The 23,863-nt window shown below is 38.7% G+C and overlaps 1 protein-coding gene across 3 annotated transcripts in view; it reads right to left on the bottom strand.

The window, feature by feature from the left end:
* Positions 1 to 23,863, bottom strand: part of RELN (reelin) — a 525,148-nt gene that overhangs the window by 66,785 nt on the left and 434,500 nt on the right. For all 3 annotated transcript variants that reach the window (XM_019451245.2, XM_019451247.2, XM_053898155.1), the window contains exons 35-43: positions 21,698 to 21,838; positions 21,415 to 21,592; positions 17,978 to 18,062; positions 16,956 to 17,138; positions 13,872 to 14,043; positions 13,668 to 13,770; positions 10,802 to 11,031; positions 4,437 to 4,657; positions 1,892 to 2,039 (exon numbers count right to left, since the gene is read on the bottom strand). In XM_019451245.2, the coding sequence (XP_019306790.2) occupies positions 1,892 to 2,039; positions 4,437 to 4,657; positions 10,802 to 11,031; positions 13,668 to 13,770; positions 13,872 to 14,043; positions 16,956 to 17,138; positions 17,978 to 18,062; positions 21,415 to 21,592; positions 21,698 to 21,838 (1,461 nt within the window). The remainder of the gene's footprint in view (positions 1 to 1,891; positions 2,040 to 4,436; positions 4,658 to 10,801; positions 11,032 to 13,667; positions 13,771 to 13,871; positions 14,044 to 16,955; positions 17,139 to 17,977; positions 18,063 to 21,414; positions 21,593 to 21,697; positions 21,839 to 23,863) is intronic.

The following is a 23,863-nucleotide window of genomic DNA, read 5'->3' as shown; positions in this document are numbered from 1 at the left end:
GAAGAATGCTATGAATGTAGTTTATGCCGTTAATTGGCGAAATCATCCATTTTCAGGTCTTACCAGTTTTTCAGATCTCATGTTATTGGTTTTGGGGAGACACATTTAAATTCAGCAGTTGTAGCACCTCTTTGTGAAAGACCAGGCATCTTTTGGAAGAGGTGTGTCGAGCCTGGGCCTCTTTTCTGTCTTTTGTGCCAGGGGCAGGAAAGTGAGTATGGGGTGGTGGTAATAGTGGGCTGTGCCAGCCTCTGACTATTGCTGGGTCTGGGATGGATGAGACTGGCCATCGAGAATCATGGCGGCCAGCCAGTGGCAGCCTTTCCAACTGGCAGGGAAGTGGACAGAGTGGCAGTAACCAGCTGGGGTGCCAAGGAAAACTAGCTCACATGTTATCTTTGGCAGGCAAGCGGCTGGTGCCTGGTCTGGCCGCTATGCTAGCTGGTAATGCAGAATAAATTTCATGTGTAACCCAACACATACACCCAATTATGTATGCATGTCAAACACAGGCAGCATATTGGGGCTCATAATGAAAGTTATCAGTTCCATATATAAAACCATGCATTCTTCATGGGTTCCTCCCCTCCCCCATCTCCATTAACTGGGCACTCATTTATCTCATAACCCCAAGAAAATTGGGATTTTACATGGAGCATTTTGAGGTCAATATATGCAAATCCCACACAGCATGCTACTGAGATGAGATAAATAATGGAGCTTTTTAACACTGGATTAATGAAAAAAAATACATAGTGCCTAGTGACGTTTAGAACTATAAAAACAATAACATTTACAGAAAAAAAGCCTTTTAGCCTATTGTCTATTGTATTGGGAAATGTTTATATTAATTTAGTTATGGACAAATCCATGTCAGAATTATTTTGGAAAGATCTAATAATTTCTAAATTAGAGAACTTGGCTGCTAATGATAAATCTGAAATAAAAAGCATCAAATTAAACCATATGCATTAAAATAGGATGAAGATAAATAAAATCTTGCTTTCTATAATAGTAAGATTATCTCACAGAATTGTATTTTTATGAGGCACGCTCAAATTTATAATTCAATAAAATAAAAGATTTAGGTGAAAGAGGAGGATAAATATGTTGAGATACATTTTAAGATTCTCTGAAATGTTCTGAAAAACAAAAACACGACTTCTTTGTTCACTTGCAAAAAATAGGTCAGGGTTCCATTTTACACATGTTAAGTTGTCTTCTTTATTTTCCTGGCTAAGTTTTTGGCTCGTCAAGTGATCAAGGGATATACATCTTGACAGGACATAATCCTCTGAGCCAGTTTAAAATGTTTGTTTCTCAGTGGCTGTGCTCAAGTCAGAAAATGAGTACCTAGAAAGCAGGAGCAAATCATTGGAAAGAAAGGCTTACAAAGAATAAGGCTACACTTCAAATATTTTTTACTTAAACTGTTAATGGATATAAAATCAATTGTGAATAATTGGAGGATGCATGGTATTTCAGTTAAGCTTTTACTAAGCATGGTGTAGATAATTTTCCACGTAGTCCAAGTGCTGATGAAAAGTATTCTCTAGAAGGTGGATAAAAAAGATGCAACATTATTTTCTGGAAGTGAAAGGAAGTTAAACATTGTCATTTCCTAGTCACTGTCTTATAACCATCACTGTCTTGATATTAACTTTTGTCTGTTTAGCTATGTTTCATTTCTGATCTAGTTTATTTTGCAAAGCTCTCTGTTTTAGAATAGAAATTATGTACATCATGTCTTAATGGAGTCTTAGATAAGACAGCAGCTCAGCATGTCCCATGGATAGCCTTGCCCTTCACATGTCTGCTTCTTTCTGATGTACTTATGTTCTGTTACTGTCTATCACAATGTGGTTTCTCAATAGCATCCCAAAATGTTTACCTAGCATGTGATAAATCCAGATCTCGTGTTGTCAACATGCGCAAGCCATCTTCATTGAAAAAGAGGTTGTTTCCACTGGAAAGGATTCCACACTTCCGAGATGGCTTTCCACCACTCATTAATAAGAATCTATCAGATTCTAGCTGACCTGAAAAAAAAAAAGCGGTAAATGTGATTTACCTATGACAGCAAATATAGGCATATTCTTTCTTAAAGGACAAGGGCCTTATGTAGTTTTGAAATACAAAGTCATAAATATCGAAGTCATAGATTTTGGGATAAGAGGTCTCTTCAACAGTTTAGCTTGTGTGAATTGTTTAAACTTAGCTGGATAATTTAAGGGTCCACATGATAGAAAGGGGAAGAAGGCTTTTTCTGAGTATCTATGGTCTAGCCAAATGGGTCCTTCCTTTCTGCTCTTCTATGCTGCAGAAAATGACACTGGCTGGTCAGAGAGTGATTCCGGCCAAAAGTAAGAGCATAATGTAGCTTTTCCACTGGCTTTTTGATTGTATCTTTGCTACTCTGAGGACAGTATCAGGCAGGTGTTATAAAATATTTTTAAAAAACACAGTTTTAATGGGAGACATTACAGAGTAATTTAATATTTTCTAAATACTGTCCTTATAAATCTCTTTGGATACTTACCTTAGATCTAGAGAATTTTTTGACTGTGGTAAAATGCACACAACACAAAATTTATCTTTTCCAATATTTTATTATTTAAAATTTTTTAATGTTTTTTTTAAGAGAGAGAGAGAGAGAGAGAGAGAGAGAGAGACAAAGCATGAGTGGGGAGGGGCAGAGAGAGAGAGAGAGAGAGAGAGACAGAGAGACAGAGAGACAGAGACACAGAATCTGAAATAGGCTCCAGGCTCTGAGCTGTCAGCACAGAGACCAATGCAGGGCTCGAACTCACAGACCATGAGATCATGACCTTAACTGATTGAGCCACCCAGGCCCCTTATTATTATTAATTTTAATGTTTATTTATTTTTGAGAGAGAGAGAGAGAGAGAGACAGAGACAGAGACAGAGCATAAGTGGGGGAGGGGCAGAGAGAAAGGGACACAGAATCCTAAGCAGGCTCCAGGCTCTGAGCTGTCAGCACAGAGCCTGATGCGGGGCTCAAACCCACAAATCATGAGATCATGACCTGAGCTTGAAGTTGGATACTTAACCCACTGAGATACCCAGGCTTCTCTCCAACATTTTAAAAGCAAACAACTCAGTGGCATTTAGTACATTCACATTCACATTGTGCAACCATCACCACCACCTAGCTCCAGAACTTTTTCATCACCCATAAAAAAAACCTTACACCCATTAAGCAGTCATTCCCCACCTCCCCTTCATCCAGCCCTTGCCAATCACTAATCTGCCTTTTGTCTCTATGGATTTGACTATCCTGGAGGTTTCACATTAATGAAGTCATATGATTTGTGGCCTTTTGTGTCTGACTTCTTTCATGTGGCATAATGTTTTCAAGGTTCATCCATGTTGTAGCATCCATCAGTGTTTCATTCCTTTTTATGGCTGCATCATACTTCATCGTATTGATATACCTAATATACCTAATATTAAAATGTACTTTAAAACCATAATTATAACAATTTTATAAGCAACTTGGGGAAAAGAAAAAAAAAGCTTTTAATCTCACTACCCTAAAACACATAGCCATGACATTAGTTCAAGACGTTCTCTTAGAATATTTTTCCATTGTTTTATCAGAGTATATCTCCAATGGATATAATTAATTGTGAATAATTTCAATCGTTATATGAGTATAACATTATCATCATGTTATATCCTTTTTTTCTACGTTATAACATTACCATCATACATAATGACATTAGATTCTAGGTATAAAACCAAGGTACAGAAAGCAATGAGAGGCTGCTTATTGAGTTGATGACAAACAATGACAGGAATTTACATTTCTGGAAACTTGTTCCCTCTACCCAAGATTAACCCTCTAGAGACATTTTTTCTTCTTTTTCTTTTTTTTTTTAAATATATAATTTATGGTCAAATTGGCTAACATACAGTGCGTAAAGTGTGCTCTTGGTTTTTGGGGTAGATTCTCGTGGTTCATCGCTTACATATAACATCCAGTGGGGAAACATTTTCTAAAATTATCATTAATCATAAATTACACGTGATAGAAAAAGTGGTGAAAATAGCTTTAGTTTTCTCAATCATGGTCTTGTTCATTCTCACTGACCATTGTTTCAAAAAAAGAACCTTATACAATTCAGAACTAACTGAAGGCATGGGTGGTCTCAATTGTAAGGATAAATAATGAAATATTAAAGTGGAACTTAATGATTACCTTTTTTGTTTTTAAGTAGGCTTCATGCCCAGTGTGGGGCCCAATGCAGGGCTTGAACTCACAACCATGAGATCAAGACCTGAGCTGAGATCAAGAGTTGGATGCTTAACCCACTGAGCCACCCAGGTGCCTCAATGACCACTTCTTTTAATTACCTGCATTTAATATGTAAGTTCTTTTTCAAAGCTACATAGAACTTATTTTAAGTGATTACCTTCAAAATCATCTTTGAGAAAATCAGGATTTTTGGTGCTTATTTTACAAGTTGGACCTGAGTAGCCGGGATCACATATACACTTGGTTCCATTGATACAACTCCCATGTCCGTTACACATCTCTTCACATTGGGGACCAACATAGACATTGTCAATGGCCCATGTCACGGGCTGAGAGCCAGCAGGGTAAAATCCTTGGTACCATCTGAAACGCACAGATCTGGAAAAGAGGTACAAGTCTTTTAAAATGGAATGAACAGAACAATACGCTTTCAAAGTAAGTACATCTGATCAATGAGTAGTGGGCAGTTACCACCTCTGCACCACAATCAAGAAGTAGAAAAAACGAGTTGACATTTCAAGAACACAAACTCTATTCCTCAATCTCCAGGATTTTGCCAATTACGTTCCTATTTCCTGTAAGCCCTTCCCAATCCTATCACTGGGTCGAATTCCAACTGACCTTCTACCTTTTTCAATATTGACTTCTTTGGTGAAGCTGTCTCCACCCTATCTGTCTACACTCTGCATAACTAATTTTTTTTTAGTAAACTGAGGTAAAATTCACATAATATAAAAGTAACCATTAGCCATTTTAAGTGTATAACCTGGTGACAGCACATTCACAGTGTGAGCTAACCACCACCTTTATGGAGTTCCAAGATATTTTCATCACCCCAAAAGGAAACCCTATGCCTATTCGGTAGTCACTGTCCATACCACCCTACTCCCAGCTCCTGACAACCATTAATCTCCTTTTTCTCCATATGGATTTACCTATACTAGATATCTCACATAAATGAAATCATACAATATGTGACCTCTAGTGTCTGGCTTTGTTCTTATAGCATAATGTTTCTGAAGTTCACCCAGGTTGTAGCAAGTATCAGATTTCATTCCTTTTTATGGCTGAATAATATTCCATTGTATGGGTATACCAACTTTCTTTGTCCATTCATCAGCTGATGGACATCTGTTTGTTTCTACTTTTTGGCTATTGTGAACTGTGCTTCTATGAACATTTGTGTACAAGCATTTGCTCGAATACCTAGTTTCAATTCTTTTGGGTAGAATGATAGAATTGCTGGGTCATATGGGAAATAACTAGTCCTTTACTTTCTCTCTCTGCCATATTTTTGACAGAATTTCCATTATTATAGTTATCCCAGCTGGAGATATTTAAAAGTGTACCTATTTCCCCTATTAATTTTGAGCTCCTAGAGGCCAATGCCTATGCCTCTTTCTTCTTTGACTCTTTTGTGGTGCCCAGTACAGTGTTTCATATACACTATATGTTGTTTGTCATTTGTTGTGAAGAGCCTCAAGAGCCAGACTGAGGTTTTTGGATTTTATCCTATTGGTAACAGAGAACTGCATAAGATTATTTAATTTAATTTTTAATTTTTTAAATGTTTATTTTTGAGAAAGAGAGACAGAGTGCGAGCAGGGGAGGGGCAGGGAGAGAGGGAGACACAGAATCTGAAGCAGTCTCCAGGCTCTGAGCTGTCAGCACAGCTGATGTGGGGCTTGAACTCACAAACTGTGAGATCACGACCTGAGCTATAGTTGGATGCTTAACCGACTGAGCCACCCAGGTGCCCCGCACAAGATTATTTTAAAGAGAGGAGTGACAAAATCAAATTTGTTTGGTTAGATGCCTCTTATTTCTTAATTACTTTTTTAATTATTATTTTAAAGATTTTCTTTTTTATTTTTTTAAATGTTTGTTTATATATTAAAAAATTTTATTTATTTATTTTTTTTATTTTTTGAGAGAGAGACAGAGTGTGAGTGGGGAAGGGGCAGAGAGAGAGAGAGGGAGAAACAGAACCCGAAGTAGGCTCCAGGCTCTGAGCTGTCAACACAGAGCCTGATGTGGGTCTCGAATCCACAAGCTGTAAGATCATGACCTGAGCCGAAGTCAGACGCTCAACTGACTAAGCCACCCAGGCACCCCTTTATTTATTTTTGAGAGAGAGAGAGTGAGCAGAGGAGCAGAGAGAGAGAGAGAATGAACAGGGTAGGGGCAGAGAGAGAGGGACAGAGGATTCAAAGCAGGCTCTCTGCTGACCGCAGAAAGCCCAATGTGGGTCTGAACTCACAAACCTTGAGATCATGACCTGAGCTGAAGTCAGATGCTTAACCAACTGAGCCACCCAGGTGCCCCATCTTAATTTCTTTTTAAATCAAAGATAATTTTCTCTTTTATTTGTAAGTAAATTGTGCTATCACATTGTTGATGATAAGTTAGCTTCTTGGAAATAACCTACAGATTTAGGTAGCAGTCAAGAAATAGTTTAGTATTTTATTATACACAAAACTCAGTTCAAAGAAGACGGGTTTACACAAAACTCAGTTCAAAGAAGACGGGTTTATTTTTGAGGGCATGGCTATAGACATGGCATACACACTCATTTTTGTGCCCTGTGAATCTGTCCCATTTCCAGTTATCATAGAAACCAAATTCAGAATTAAATAAGGAGAAACAGAAATTAGAAGTCAATTTTAGAAGTATTTATAAGGCTTCTAAAGTTTAGTAGATAGTAAAGCAGATGGAGTCAAGTTCCCACATATAATTTTAACCCTAATTTCATTGTTTATATCAAGACTCCCACTATATGGAGCTGCTCCCAAAATGCCAGTTCATAATTACATTTTATTTTAAAATACTTGTCAGAGTTTAGTCTTGGCAAGAAGCACTTTCTACCCTTTGAACTTTCAGACTGCTGAGCTGAGGGAAATGGCTAGAGTTTTCCTTTGAACAAAAGCCTACATGGATTTTTTTGAACTTCTTATTTATTCAAATGTTCTGAATACAAATGAACCACCTTGGTTGGATATTTATTATTGTTCACCTGCCTTGACACGGAAACTGCAAGCACTATGATAAATGGGCTGAAGGGTCTGGTTCCACTGTGGTTCCCTTCTGCTGAAATCTTATTTTGAAAATTTCTCACTGCCACCCTCCCTGATGAATGTCAGCGTCTGTTCTCCCAAGCCAGCGGTATTCAAAAGGACCTGTTTTTTAAACGTAAACTTAAAATTGCAAGCACACAACAGTGCTTTCATTAAACGGGGGTTTTGGTTGACTCATTATGAAAGTGTGTAAAGCAAAAGCAATTAGGAAGTTTTAACCACAAAAAGACTCTAGACAAAAAGGACACAAAGGTGATGTGAATAAAACTCGATGAAAGCTCAATACTTCATGCTTCAAATGTGAACGGACTGTATGTGGAGGCAAAAATGGTCATTTCTGCACCTGAAAACATTTCATATACTTTTTGGGTACCTGGTGCCTAGTAATGTGCACGGAAAGGGGTCATTTAAATATGGGTTATAAATATATATTTTAGCATCTAGCTTGTGCTGTCACTATGTACCATGTTGAATACAAACCAAGGAATGGTTCACTGAGTTGGAGAAAATTTAACTTTTGCCTTCCAGCAATTCATGCCTGTGTGGGTTTTAAGAAGAGTGCTAATTCTTTTACTGAAACATGGACTAGACAACACTATTAAGGCAAAATCTTCTCTTTGCAAGAAATGGTTGAAGGCAATTTGAAAGGTAGGTTTAAACCATTCTGAGAGTGGGCATGCCTCTTCAACAGATATACTTTTTTTTTATGGAAATAAAAATGGCACGGAGTACAAATAGCATGATGGTCTAAGTTCTGTACCTTTAAAATTGGAGGAGGTATATTTTAAACTGACACCCCAAACCAATAGGTGAAAATATATACATTTCTCTTGTTCAAATTATATTGCCTTGTAATTTCTCTTGCTCAGATTTCCAAATTGTATTTCCCTATGCATCAACACAGCCCAATGGACATTACCAATGGTAAGTTTGGTGATTTCCATGACACTGGAGCACTGTCCTGTGACTTTACTGCATACTTCTTTAAAGGGGATTATTTCCATGTGGGAACTTGCTGAAACAAGTCTCAGTTGTTAAAAAAATTTAGCTCACAGCCTACAACTTATCTTTAGGGTTGTTTCCTAGTTAATCCAATTCTTAGCTGAGAACAGGAGGAAATTAGAGGTCCATTAATGAGAAAGCCTGGTGGGGTGCGTGATTGGCTCAGTTGGTTAAGCGTCCAACTCTTGATTTTGGCTCAGGTCATGATCTCACAGTTTGTAAGTTTGAGCCCCACATAGGGCTCCATGCTGTCAGTGAGGAGATTCTCATGGCATTTTCTCTCTTCCTTCTCTCTCTGCCCCTTCTCCACCTGTGTACATGTGCGCGCTCTCTCTCTCAAAATAACGAACTTAAAAAGAGAGAGAGAGAGAGAGAGAGAGAGAGAGAGAGAGAGAGAGAAAGCAAGCTTGGGGCTGTCAACAATACCATAATGGTTAAGGTTTTGGTCATAGGTGTCTGTGTGATTGGCCAGTAGGCCTTTTCCCTGCCTATGCTAACTACATGGAGTTTTGACAGCTAGGCTTCTGTTCATTGCTTAGGTTTCTGGCTGTAGATGAGTGACTCAGATTTTCTTTTCCAGAAATATGGAATTAAGAGTTCCAGCACATGAGAACTATGATTTGCTGAGTGAGAGTAAAGTCAGCATGATAAAAATGGGGGTCACACACTCCTTTTGCTGAGGTCCTCACACTTTCTAGGTGGGGTCCATGCAACCTCCCCAGTATGCTTCCAGTAAGCTCTTCTACTTTTTGGTAAGCCTCTTTATATTTCCTGCAACATATAATCTTAAATAATACAACTGATTTTGGCTGAAAAGTTTTTCCTGAGCTATTTCTCCCTGCCCTATTCTTCTACACACAATCCTCCCACCGTCCACGATGGCAGCTTTCTGGTTGTGCTGGCCGAACTGTTAGCCCTATCTTCTTGAGGACATTTTGCTTAGTAATGCTTTTTTTTTTTTTTTTTAAACAGTTGGGATTTTCCATTGGGATAATATCCTGGTGTAATAGCAAGAATTACCAAATGATGTACTTGAAAGCACAAAATATTCAAGTCCTTAGCAGTCAAATTATAAAAATTATGCTGATGATATGATGAGAAGCAAATGGATTTATGTTCAAAGAGAATGCAGACATGTGAAAATTCACTTTCACCCTTTTGGAAAAGTACTAGGTATTAGTAGTTTTGCTTGAAGACCCAAGCCTTCTAATTACGCTGAGTTTCACATTGGGAATGTAAATCTATTTCCATCTTGAAAGTATATTAGTACTTTCTTCTTTTCTTGACATCTCCTGAAAGAATGAGTTCTTTCTTCTGAGAGAAAAGACAAATTCTGAGGCAGCCTGCTTTGTTGACTTCCTCTCTTTGTTCACTTGTATTATTAGTTTTATATTTTGAACCATACTTTTCATTTCATTTCTATTAGAATTGAAGTCCTTTATCTCCAAATAGCTTTCAACAGAAGAGTCAAATATATGTAACAAGAATGCTGAGAGAGGTTGAAAAAGCAGAAATGCCTGGGGTGGGGGGTGGGGGAGAGAGTGGAGCAATTTTTTTTTTAATGAGACATCTAGATTTTCTGTGGGGTTCCATCCTCCAGCTGTGCCCTTTCCCTACACAAGGGACACAGGTAGATGTCTGAAAGTCATAAAATTCTTTTTTTTTAAACGTTTATTAAAATTTGAGAGAGAGAGACAGAGAGAGACAGAGCACAAGCTGGGCATGGGCACAGAGAGAGGGAGACACAGAATCCAAAGCAGGCTCAGCTGTTGGCACAGAGCCTGATGCGGGGCTTGAACTCGTGAACTGTGAAATGATGACCTGAGTTGAAGTCAGACGCTTAACTGACTGAGCCATACTGGCGTCCTGAAAGTCATAAAATTCTAACTGCATTTATATTGGGAGGTGGGGCAGGAGGGGGGAGAATTACATTAGGAGAGAATCGTATTTCTGTTGCTTCTTAAGTGATCTAATAAAGACCCATGGGGATACAAACCACTACAGGGTGGAGTCCATGGAGCGCTCTTTTTTTTTTTTTTTTTTTAACGTTTATTTATTTTTGAGACAGAGAGAGACAGAGCATGAACAGGGGAGGGGCAGAGAGAGAGGGAGACACAGAATCTGAAACAGGCTCCAGGCTCTGAGCTGTCAGCACAGAGCCCGACGCGGGGCTCGAACTCACGGACCGCGAGATCGTGACCTGAGCCGAAGTCGGCCGCTTAACCGACTGAGCCACCCAGGCGCCCCATGGAGCGCTCTTTTAAATCTATCCTCAAACTATAAGTGAGTAGTGTCAGCTCAGTGTCCTATGTTTTGAACATCCAGTGATCTGCTGAAGCAGAGAATGAGGAAGAAACGTAAGCTGGAAGATGCCCCTGATGAAGTGGCAAGTCAAGGATGACATCAGCGAGAAAACCGTCCAATGAGAAAAGTGCAGTGTCCTCACCCACAAAGGTGCAGCTTCCCGAAGTGCACGACCTCCCTCCTCCAGCCCTGGGTGGTCCCCGCGTAGTAGGTGCTGCTCGGGTGGTGCTCGGTGGAGCACAGGGAGCTGACGTGGCTGCTGCTGTGGTAGCACAGGGGGAGTAGCAGGTGCCAGGTCGCCCCAAAGTCCCTTGAAAATTCCAGTCTGACCGGATCAGCAGATGAGCTATCAGTGGAGCAGCCAACATTGATCTTGGGGAAGAAGGAAAAAAATCATACAAATTACTTCGGAGCAACAAGCCTTGAAATGATTCACCACTTCATTATTTTCTCGAGAGTCCATTTTCCTGGGAACTGTCTTGCTGAAATATTTAACACTCTAAAATTCTGTTTTGCCTAACTGAGTAATATCATATATTACCTTCAAATAATAATTTTTCCATAAAGAACCTCAAAGGACCTCATAAAAATTTTATTTTCCCTCATTTTATAAAAAGCTAGGAAGTGGGGAAGGCAGAGTCTGGCAAAGAGTCCAAATTTTACCTCTGGCCTACTTTCATAGCCAAGCCAAGCAAGTCATAATGAAAAGACCATTTCCTTATTTCTAACCACTAGCTGTTTGTTTATTTTTTTTTTCAGTCTGCTAAATAGGAAGAGCTTCTTTTTAAAAAAAAAAATTTTTTTAATGTTTATTTATTTTTGACAGAGAGAGACAGAGCATGAGCAGGGGACGGGCAGAGAGAGAGGGAGACACAGAATCCGAAGCAGGCTCCAGGCTCTGCGCTGTCAGCACAGAGCCTGACGTGGGGCTTGAACTCACAAACTGCGAGATCATGACCCGAGCTGAAGTCGGACGCTCAACCGACTGAGCCATCCAGGAGACCTGGAAGAGCTTCTGTTTTCCTTCTTGTGACACCTTACAAATAACCCCCCAAGTTTTGCATGTGAAGAAACTTTAATATGTATTCAATATTAAAACAAAACAAAATATAATTACTGTCACCATTTCCCTGGTACAGGGAGAGTGTTTCTCAGAAAGATCCTCTTAATCATTAGGTAAATAACCACTTCATTCCTTTTTCCATGCTTTCAAGTAAATAAACTAAAACTTAATTAAATAAATGCATATAATTCTTTCTATGAAATTTTCCCCTCTTGCAATTGAGATTAATATTTTCTTGCTGTTGTAGCAACTGGATATATTTATAATTTTTGTTGTTGAGCTTACTCCTTGTGCCTTTTGATGAGTAAACTATCAACATTTGATAAACTTTTCAACTACAGGCATTTGTTTCTACCTAGATCCTTTTGATAACAGAACAGGGCCACAGGCACTACTTTTTATTAACATTTAAGCATCAATTTAGAAAATATAATAGTTATTTAAGTAACTTAAAATAGCATTAGAAAATAAAACAAAGTTTAAAATAGATACAGAATAATTTCTCCACGAAGGCATCATTTGGTCTCTGAACTTTTGAGAGGCAAAAGAGAAGTCTAATTTAGAGGCTACAGATAGTTAATCTAAAACAAATATTCAATGGGAATGCAAGCTAGTGCAGCCACTCTGGAAAACAGTATGGAGTTTCCTCAAAAAACTAAACATAGAACTACCCTACGACCCAGCGATTGCACTACTAGGCATTTATCTATGGGATACAGCTGTGCTGTTTCCAAGGGACACATGCACCCCCATGTTTATAGTAGCACTATCAACAATAGCCAAAGTATGGAAAGAGCCCCAATGTCCATCGATGGATGAATGGATAAAGAAGATGTGGTATATATATACAATGGAGTATTACTCGGCAATCAAAAAGAATGAATCTGGCCATTTGCAACTATGTGGATGGAACTGGAGGGTATTATGCTAAGTGAAATGAGTCAGTCAGAGAAAGACAAAAATCATATGACTTCACTCATGTGAGGACTTTAAGAGGCAAAACAGATGAACATAAGGGAAGGGAAACAAAAATAATATAAAAACAGGGAGGGGGACAAAACAGAAGAGACTCATACATATGGAGAGCAAACTGAGGGTTACTGGAGGGGCTGTGGGAGGGGGGATGGACTAAAGGGGTAAGAGGCACTAAGGAATCTACTCCTGAAATCATTGGTGCACTATATGCTAATTTGGATGTAAATTTAAAAAAATAAAAAATAAAATTAAAAATATAAAAAAATTTAAAGACCCATATGAAAATAAATAAAAAATAAAACAAATATTCACAATTTTGTTGATGCAATTAGGCACTATTTTATGCCTTCCCAAAGGTTGATATAGACCTCAGCTATGAAACAAGCACCTCTGAAAGTTAATGATATTGAATGCTGGCACAGCACACCCTTGCTTCTGCTGATTTTATCTAAGTCTTCAAAACACATAAAAGTTTTCTTTTATACATTATTAATTTGCTCTCCTCAAAATTATAAGGGGTCCATGAATATTAATGAAATACACAAAAATTATAAAAATAGTGTGGTGTTAAAATTCACGGCACCATGATACACATCATAGAAATGTGCTGGCAGGGTATAATGGTCATTATGTTGACTGGGTCTTAAATGCATAAAAACCGTGAAAACAATAACACAAGATTAGCATGGCTCTTTTCATTTTTAAAATGTTTAAAATAATTTATTTCAACAACTTCCCATTGTAGTAGGTGGGAGACTATGTAATACATAAAGGACAAAAATTCAGAAGTAAGCCTTAGTAGGACAATTGGTTCTGCTAATAAAAATGAATTGTGATGTAAAACCATTTTTGGTCCTTGCACAAAAATGGGAAGTTATAATGCATGAAATTATCTGAGATTTTCCTTCGCTTTCCTGGCTTTTGTTCAAGATACAACTGAAAGCATTTCTGATAGAACAGAGTCAAGTACCTCAAACTGGATGATGGTGTTCTCATTCACATCCAGGTCACGAGTGGTAATGGAATGCTCACCAACTTCATTTGAAACAAATACCATAGCTGAATCTTCCTCACTGTTATATAAGAAAACAACCAGAAATCCATTAGGGCAAAAGTTCATCATGATTTGTGTACAGCAGTGGTTTTATTTTTAGCATCTCAATTAAAGACTTACGGTGCTCCTTTTGAAGAATATGGGCAATAAAGACCAATGTTACCACCAGGATAGAAAAACCAATTGTCTTCTCTGGGTCCAAAGTCAAATGTATCCAGAAGCATCAGAGGGTTGTTTAGATTATTCCCATCAATAATGAAGTCGTCAACAATCCAGATTTCTTCTTTTTTACCTAAGGCATTTTTGGGTTAAAAAAAGGTTTTCCAATGGTACAAATCAGAGACATATTTTTGCTCAAGGGAAGAAAGTAAAGAAGGCAATCAGTGACAACAGGTTAGATATAGGCCTTCCAGAAAAAGAAACAGAAACTATATAACAGTGTATCTACAGTGGTTCAAGTAGGAGAAAAAATTAAGTTTTCAATCATATTAAATTGACATAGCATGGAACAGCCTCACTGATTTCAGGAAGCTGAGACAAACAGTTTGTGAAAGTGCGTTGCCTTCCAGTTACAGTGGTGCTAACGACCCCCCCGCCCAACCCCCAAGAATGGGATTTGAGTTATGTTTTCACGGTTTAGTGGAATCTGTAAGATATCTAAATCTGTGAAGATGGGCGATCAAGTCTGTGGATTGTAAACTGAGGTACACTAGTCTATCCAAGGAGAAACTCATGATCTTTTATTTTATTTATTTATTTATTTTATTTTATTTTTTAAATGTTTACTTATTTCTGAGATAGAGAGTGCCAACAGGGAGGGGCAGAGAGAGGCAGAGAGAGAGAATCCCAAGTAGGCTCTGCTCTGACAGCAGTGAGCCCGATGTGGGGCTCGAACTCATGAACTGTGAGATCATGACCTGAGCCAAAGTCGGTCGCTCAACTGACTGAGCCACTCAAGTGCCCCAACTAATGAGCTTTTAGAGTCAACCCATGACTTAGCATCACGCTTTGGTCAGGTCAAAGGGCTGTGGTCACTAAAACATTGTCCTAATGCATAATTTTATTTAATTGTTAAAAACTACACAGAAGAGGGGCGCCTATGTGGCTCAGCTGGTTGATTGTCTGTCTTTTGATTTTGGCTCAGGTCATGATCCCAGAGTTGTGGGATCGAGCTCCATGTTGGGCTCTGCGCTGCAGAGCGTAGAGCCTGCTTGAGATTCCCTCTCTCCTTCCAACCCTCTCCCGTGCGCTCTCTCTCAAATAAAAATTAAAAAAAAAAAAAAAAAACTACAAAGAAGAAAATACCCTGTGTTATATACATTTTTTTTCTTAACACTTTTCAAAAGTTTTATGTTTATTTGAAGCGACATGGGAATGTACAGAAAACCAGTAAAATCACTACTTAGGCTGTCACAGAATTTGATTCAGCAGCATAGGCTGGGTGTTTAAAGATATTACTGAGTAGATAAGAAGGGCAAACCCAGGCTGCTTTTGCAAAGCACTGTTTGGACTGAAGGAAACAAGGAGATAAGACCATGCCAACCAGAAACATCAGGATTCCCCAAGGTTGCTTCCTCACTGATTTTTACTTTTACTACAGTTCTTAAAAATAAAATAAAATAAAATAAAATAAAATAAAATAAAATAAAATAAAATAAAAGCATCTAGAGGGGCACCTTGGTGGCTCAGTCAATTAAGTGTCCGATTTCGGCTCAGGTCATGATCTCACAGTTCATGAGTTTGAGTCCGGCATCGGGCTCTCTGCCGACAGCTCAGAGCCTGGAGCCTGCTTCAGATTCTGTGTCCCCCTCTCTCTCTGTCCTTCCCTGGCTCATGCTCTGTCTCCCTCTGTCTCTCAAAAATAAATAAAAAGTTTAAAAAATCCATAAAAACAAAGAATCTAGAAATAGGAGCCTGTAGTTTTAAATGAAGTCACATGCGTCTCTCTAAATCTATCACTGTTCTAATTCAAGTAGTCTTCTCTTTTCTTGTTTTGGAAGCATTTGGTGAAAACAGTGAAGAAAAATCAGGTAATGAGAGACTTAAATACAGAGAACAAACTGAAGGTTGCTGGAGGGGCAGGTTGGGGGGGGTGGCTTAAATGGGTGACAAGCATTAAGGAAGGCACTTTTCAGGATGAGCAGTGGGTGTCACACTTAAGAGATGAATCACTGGGTTCTATTCCTGAAGCCAAGACTACACTGTATGTTAACTAACTTGAAAATAAATTTAAAAAATAAAAATAATAATCAGGTAAGCATTTTAATCATACCGTGAAGACAATGATCCTTTGGACTGTGAAACTCCCACATTTTTTTCTTTTTCTTTTCTCTTTCTTTCTTTCTTTCTTTCTTTCTTTCTTTCTTTCTTTCTCTTTCTTTCTTTCTCTTTCTTTCTTTCTTTCTTTCCACTTTTATTTGGTGATTTTAAAAGATTATTTTTACTGTTCATAAGTTACATTTTTCTTTGGTTTATGAGTTATAAAGTAAATATTCAGGTTAAATTTTAGAGACAGCAGTACAGTTTTCTTATCCATTTCTGTGTTACCTTTGCAAAGAATCTGCTTAATGTGATATCTCCATGCTTACTCAGGCCATTAAATGCATGATTTGGTAGAGTCTGGTCCTTTATAATCAGCAGTTAATAGAAATATTGGAAGCAATAAAACATTACAAATTTGTAAAATCATTTTCTGTAACCATTTGAAAATGCTATTAAATTATACATTCGCTTTAACTTATCACGGAAGCGAGTGTATGTGATAAGAATATTTTATCTAAGCCACTAACTGCTTGGTGTAAGTCCCTCTGTTTTTGTCATGGTATTTTGCTACAATGTTGTTCTATCTCACTACTGAAATGCCACATTCAGAAGAACTATGTATTCCTAAATGAATTTAGCAAGAATGTAGTTATAGTTGATGAGTGGCTAATGATAATGCTGAATTATTTTTTAAAAACCTTAGCTCTGTAAGAGGCTTTTGCTATATTTACATTAGCAAGAGAACTTATGAGTCAAGTACAAAGAGGTGATAAAGATATATAAAGTTAAATATACATTGAGACTCCTCAAAAGGGAAGCATGCAAAATGTGTGTTATGGACAACTAAACCACTCAGTTGACAAACACTCCCTCCACATCTTAGAAACACACGTTAAAAGGTCACAGTCAGTTTTGATCATAGGAGAACATGGGCATTCTTACCATTATTATAAGGCTGCCAGAGTCTGAATCTTGTAGCGTTGGTTTGGGCAGTATATGGCAAGGGGACATTAATGAAAAGTATGTTTGTTGTTTGAGGGAAGTAAAATTCATCCATTAGGAGCCAAGTGATTCCCCCATTGATGGAGAATTGTAATAGAATAGAGTGAGACCTCTCTGGGGTACCTAAAAAGAAGATACCACAGGCATAAAACATATTGTGATAAAAATGGGGAAGTGGTATGTTCTAAGAGACTATTCTTCGGGCACTGATGCATAAGCTGACCTGTATTTGCATAGAGGCTTTATAGTCCAAATGCTTGGGAGGCAGCTTAAAGCTATGACAGGTGGGGCTTTCTGTATGAATGTACCTCAAAATGCACCCCAGATCTTAGATTTTCACATGACAGTATCTCTCTCTTTCTCAGATATGAACACATATCTTTCTATATTTCAGTTAGGAAATATTACATCAGAAAATTTTGATTCTACAGGCATCGCAATTTTACAAAAGGTCAAACGTTTAAATCTTAGGATACAAGCAAAAATCAACTTGAAAGTTTATTGTATCCAAATGGCATTATTTGTCGAGAAAATGGTTTAGTTAATATGAAAGGTGATAGTGGCAAAGAGCTGTCTCTTTTGGGTTCACATCTGTCAAAGAAAATCCAAAATTTCCATAAGTTAAAATTTTAAAACATAAAATTCTTACACCTAGGAAGTGGTGGTGGAAAAAAGACTCAGGGACATGATGATAAATTTACCGTAGAACTAGCATGATTACTTACTACACCTATATGAAATTATTGCAAAATCAGTAGTTACCTAACCCTTATATTAAGACGAACTTAGATTATAGAAGCACATTTGTGAATGTTTATTTACTCAAATTTATGTTAGTTCTTCCATGTAAGAGAATCTATGGGCCTCAAATCCATTTTTTCTTTGTGGGGGAGTAATTGTGCAAGGTAAGAGGGAGTTCTTCTGAAGGGAAATAATGAATTCTACCCATAGAAATAGCTTACCTTTTGCTATAAATCTAAGTGAAAACTGGACATACATAGTATTGGTACAGTCGAGATCTCTTGAAATAAACATCCTCAGTCCTTCCTGAAAACAACAACATATACGTTAAGCAACTTTATTTCATCTGCAAAATTATTTTCTTTTGACTTTTAAACACTTAACTTGTATTAACTAAGTAATAGATACATATAAGTAATGATCAAGAAGCAATGTTTGGTCCAGTTCAAAAGGAAAAATTGATGATTTTCCCTTTCTTGAGGCTCTCATGTCCTATGATTGCATAACACAATTTCATTGTCTCAACTCGAAACCACGCTTTGCTGTGACTTTTATGAAAAGCAGTGCAAAAATGATAGCATTATATAACTACAGGCCTTTTTAAAAAAGTTGCCTCCTTTGACCACAGCATGCCATGAGAGGAGTAATGAGGAATCAGACGGAAATTCTCTGCCAAGTGAGCCTGCTGGAAGTTGGGAATTAATAGGTAACTTTTACAGTGTTCCAAGGAGTCTCAGGAACTTACTACTCCTTTGTGCATGCTGACAGCCCTGGGAGGCTCTCATTCAGGCTGACACAACACCCTCCAGTTGGTCAAGTTAAATAAGGCATAACTAAGCAAGTCCCCATGCTTCGGCTGTAACTGTTCATGCAGAGAAGCCAAAGAAGAAAGAAAGCGATCACATTAGCTTTGGTAATTTTTTCTGCTAATTAACTATTTCTGGTTGCCTGGGATTGACAGCTCTGTAGCTTGTTTTCTCCGTGTGTTTAAAGCACTGCAGTGACAGCCAGGAAAATAGAATTTCTCTATGCACATGTCCTAAGGTACAAATAGGCATTACTATTTAGTTTCTTACTTAGCTATGACTTCTGAATGAAGTGACTCTTTGGCGACATAGGGCTATGTGATACTGAATGGACACTGGATTTCTTAATTATCAACTAACAAACACCCAATGCAATTTTAGCTAGAGAAAGTAAACTCTTCCTCTTTTTCTTAATATTTACTAGAAAGCACAATGCTCAACAACTGAAAAATTTTAAATAGAACTAATTTTGTCATGGCAACCATATTACTGAATGTCTATAACATGCTGGGTTCTAAAATAGACACTTCTTTAAAACACATAAACTTGTAAGGGCAAGAAATTATTATCTTTCTGATGCACAGAAGGAAACTGGTACTCGGAGAAAGTAACTTGCTCAAGATTGTACAGTTTAAAAGCAGTAGTGGTAGAATTCAAATCCAGATATGTCAGACTATGAAACTTATCTTCCACCCTTTACGGGACACCAGTGTTTGGTTTATTAAATCATCTTTGGCTGTGGGGAGAAGAAAGCCAGATAATGCTAAATTTAGAATTTGAGAATGATTTAATACTGTAATGAAAAAGTAACCGCACGCATACGTATCCCTGAACTTTATAACGCATAGATTCAAGCTTCTAGGATTGAAGGTTGCATTTGAAAATCCTTCTATTCCCAATCTTTGTTTTTCTTTTATCCTAATAACTCACTGCCCTAATCAGTCTGTGGCATCTAATCAATGCCTATTCTTCATGTCTCACTGTCTCTCCTCCCTCCCTCATACTCTGATAAGCACAAAGCCTTGAAGGGTCCTACAGCTTGGTGCCATGTAGAGGTGGAGGTTATGAGGAATGGTGACTTCTTCAACTCGCCATGAAAAAGCTCTGAGGTGGGTAGTTAATAGATCCAGCTAATAAAGATCCCTTACTAACAGTAAGTTAGAAGAATATGATGACTCTGCCCCCTTGATTATGGAATTTAAGGATAAAGTGGTTCCCGTGGGCAAATATAGATCAGCCATAAAATGACCATTTCACGTTGCATCTTGTAGGAAAGACTGTGTAGAAAGTGGGCATGACCTACATGAAAGTATGTTTCACGTTTGCAGTATCAGCTTATAGTTCGGCCCTTGATATTAATTACATGATGGAACTTGTAGGCCCTGCTCCTGTGTATATTCTAGCTCCCATAGATAGGTTTCTTTTCTCATCCTTTTTCTGGATTCATTAATCCATTTGGGCTAAATGTGGGAGTTCTTTGGTATCCAACAAGCTATTTGAATAGCTGATAGTGCTCCTGAATCTATAAACATTAAAGAGGGACTATCATTTCCTTTTTTACGAAAGAATGCCTTTCTAGGTCAAACTGCAGGCTACTGAATGGCACATGCTGAGCCCTCTCTCCATCTTGCAGGGCTGATAGATAATATGTCTAACACGTATAATGCTTGGCTGCTCTTGCATTTGGATGGCTAAAGGGAAAATAGAAAACACCGTGTGTCTTCCTCCTTTATAGAATCTAGGGACCAGGTTAATTCCATTACTTAAAAATTTATCAGGTAAAGATATTTAAATCATGAAAAGTCTCAGGGCTTCCACTTTTTTGGTCTTGTCCCTGTTGCAAACAACAGATGGGAAATGAGCCAGTGGTCATGAGAGCTAATGCCTCAGACAAGACTGAAAACACACAAACATGCACACACACACACACACACACACACACACACACAGAAAAAACAGTAGTTTCCATCCTGAAGGGTCCCACCTCCATTTCTTTGGCCTCTCATAGCTCTTAGGGACTTATAAATCTCTCAAACCCCTAAGGGTTTTTTCTCTCTCATCCAAGCTTGAAAAGAGTTCGGGATTCAAACAAGGGTGATAAGCAGTATCTAACAGCTATAATTGAAAAAGTTCCAGAGTGTCCAATTTTCTAAGTATTAGGTGTTCATCATTAGGGTTGTACAGAAACCCATGCAGATTATTGTTAAAGATTTCATTTGCACATCTAGATCAGCTGATTTCCCCATGCTGGGAGATGCAATAAAGCATATATTCACACAGGAAGATGTGCCAACCGGTACAGTGCTTCACATAATTGCTTAACGTCTCTCTCACCAGACATCTAGGTTGAAATACAAAAACATACTAACAGTGTCCGAGAATGCTAGGTCACTTGACTCACAAGTTTGGCTTTCTTGAAGTCATGAAAGGGCTCCATTAACAGGAGGAAAAGGGGGGAAAAAGAAAGGAAATGGCAAAGACCTTTTATAAAATCAGTTTCTACAATTCTGCAAGTTATATATTCAATACCACATAAACTGCTACATTCTAGAAGTCAAGATTCTAGAAACTGCATATGCATAATTTGTGTGTGTGTGTGTGTGTGTGTGTGTGTATAATTCCAGCAGAAAGTAACAGAGGTCTGATTATCAAAGTAGAGGAAAGATTTTATGCCTAATTAATCCTAAAGAATGATTGTGCTGAACAGAGGAGGAAACATGGTCCGGGCTAGAAGACAACAGCTAGGTATAAAATTATGCATCATCTGAGAAGATTCAGGAACGCATTTGTGTGGAGCAGTGTGTGAGGAAGGAATTCTGGTAGCAGTGTAGAGGAGCAGAATCTTATCTAACCCCTTTAAAGATGAGTGATGTTCCAGATTTGATGGTTTCGCCATTCAGATTCCCCCTCTCCGCACCATACACTTCAGGCCAAAGGTCGGGATGTAGGTTTCCGTTGAAATCATCCTTAAGAATTGAGGGCAGGGGGACCATGGGCACACAGTAGGCTCCCCCAAAGCCCCGGTCACACCTAAGAAAAAAAAGGAGTGGTGGAAAGGCATTCTTTGTCATGAGTTCAAAAGCCATTTTTATTTTTGCAGGGTAAAGAAAGAAAGTGCCAGTTTTATTGACTTACACACAGCGTCCAGCATCGCAAATCCCTCTTCCTGAGCACATCCAGGGGCACCCTGAAGCCAGCACAACATTGTCAATAGCCCAGGAGTCCGCCCCCATGGTGTAGTTGGACTGAATCCACCTGAACCGGGTCCTGGGAGATCTAACCAAAGAAAACACACTTGGTTCGACAAGCAACCCTGACAGTAGGAGAACATTTATTTTAACTCTCCTTTCACTTTGAAGAGCCCTCCTCCCCATTCCAATTTCCTTTACTTCGAAATACTCCCTTCTCATACCAAGTACTGGGTGCCCTTGCCTGCTGAACCCACCAGCAAGAGAGTAGAAGAAAACGTGTTTTTTAAATATTTCACCCTTTCTTCCATGCAAGTGTCTCTGAATGCACCTGGGACGGGAAAGTTATTTCAAACTATCGATTTATTCTGTGGTCGAACGGCGTGTCCGATTTTGATTTTTGCTTTCAGGCATTTACTGTCGTTCAGGATGGGAAAAGAGATGAAAGATGATACACATGAGAAAACTTGGAATCTCATAAAGTTCTTGCCTTGAGGTCCCTGTTCTACTGTCCCTAAACGGTTTCTGAGACACTAAAATGGAAGCCCTGTGGATGTTCTGCCTCCATTTTGGTGCCTGGGGTTCTAGATCCCTAAAGTTGAGAGTGACAATGATGTGAGGCGTTCCCGTATTTTCTTTTATATTTGCAATACGCAACTTGGAATAGACTGTCAGAAGATCACCTTATCTAGAAAGATATGAAGCTTTAACAAACAGCAGTCACAGACCCTCATTTAGGAACAGATCGCACAGAATTTTGTTAGTTATTTGGAATGGGGAACACAGTCTACTTGAAGAACAATTTCAATAGTAACATTTTAAGGGCTATTGTTTCCCCTACACAAGTACTCCCTCAATGCAACATGGCTGCCAGCATGGTGGCTTGAACAATGTCAAGGCCAACTGGCTTAGGCCCATATACGTGGCCCCTTCATCATCTGACCTCTTCCCTTGTTTTATCTTTCCCTGTTTCTTGCCTCATAATTATACTCCAGCAATCCCGAATCCTTGAATTTCCCCATCAGCTCAAGCTTTTTCTGGTCTTTGGGATTTTGTTTTGGCTTACAAAGCATAAATGGCTTTCCACGAACCCTTTTCACCTGGACAAGCTCTACTTGCTTATTCAGTTCACACACTGGCTCCTCCAGGAATCTCTCTCAACTCCCCCAAAACTCACTTAGGTAGTACCCCACTGTGTTTCAATAAAATCCCTATTATCATGGTCACCATTTTATATCATAAACAACTGCTTAGATGTATGTTATCCTAAATAATATATTTGGATCCTGGCGTCGGCTTATTCATTCTGTATCAGTGTTCTAAAACATAACAGATATTCAATAAATGTTTGTGGAATAAAAATAAAGTGAATAAATGAGTTACAGGTAAGCACTTGTTAAAGCTCTGAGGATCCAGAGGAAACCATTTTAGGTTAAACAATGAAATTCTTTGGTTTCCTGAATTTTTTTCCTGCCACTTGGTTGTGCATCTCTGAATCAGAATTGAATCAGCTAAATGGAAACCACTATAAGTATTTGATATAGAGAGAATTTAACACAGGGAACTGGAGGCATAGTTAGTGACAGAGCTGAGAAGCCAACAGGGGTGGGTGAGGAAATCAGAGTTGAGCAAAGTCAGGAGGCCACTACCAGTCCAAGCTGGAGGGGCAGAGGGAGCAGACATGGTTGCTGGTGCCCAGAGGCCAGGGTTACATGGAGGGCTATCTCCAGGGAGCTGGAGCCACTGAAGTTGGCCAAGATGCACTTGACACAGAAAGGGAAGGGGGAGGAATGTCCTGGTTTATCTCTCTTTCTGCTCTGATTATCCTGCCAGTGTCTGCCATTACATCTATCAGGAAGCCAGCCGATGCAGGAAGCTGGCAAATGCAGCCTGCAGAGGCCAACTTGCCTGTCATTCAGAATGTAGTAGTGGCGGGGAGAGGCAGGAATCCAAGGGAAGCAGTCCCAGGATGGCACAATCTCTAACCAGCCACCACAGTGCACACTGGTTCCTAGAAAGATCCCCAAATCACCCAAATGCCTAAACCCCCAAAGTGGAAGCCTGCTGTCAGCCCTCATACAACTCCTGACAGTGATCTGAAATATGCCAGGGA

Source organism: Panthera pardus, unplaced genomic scaffold (genome assembly GCF_024362965.1).
Source record: "Panthera pardus isolate Hobbes unplaced genomic scaffold, ASM2436296v1 HiC_scaffold_8, whole genome shotgun sequence".
NCBI classification, from domain to species: domain Eukaryota; kingdom Metazoa; phylum Chordata; class Mammalia; order Carnivora; family Felidae; genus Panthera; species Panthera pardus.
The sequence above is the reverse complement of the archived record's forward strand: the minus strand, read 5'-3'. Positions and strand labels throughout refer to the sequence as shown.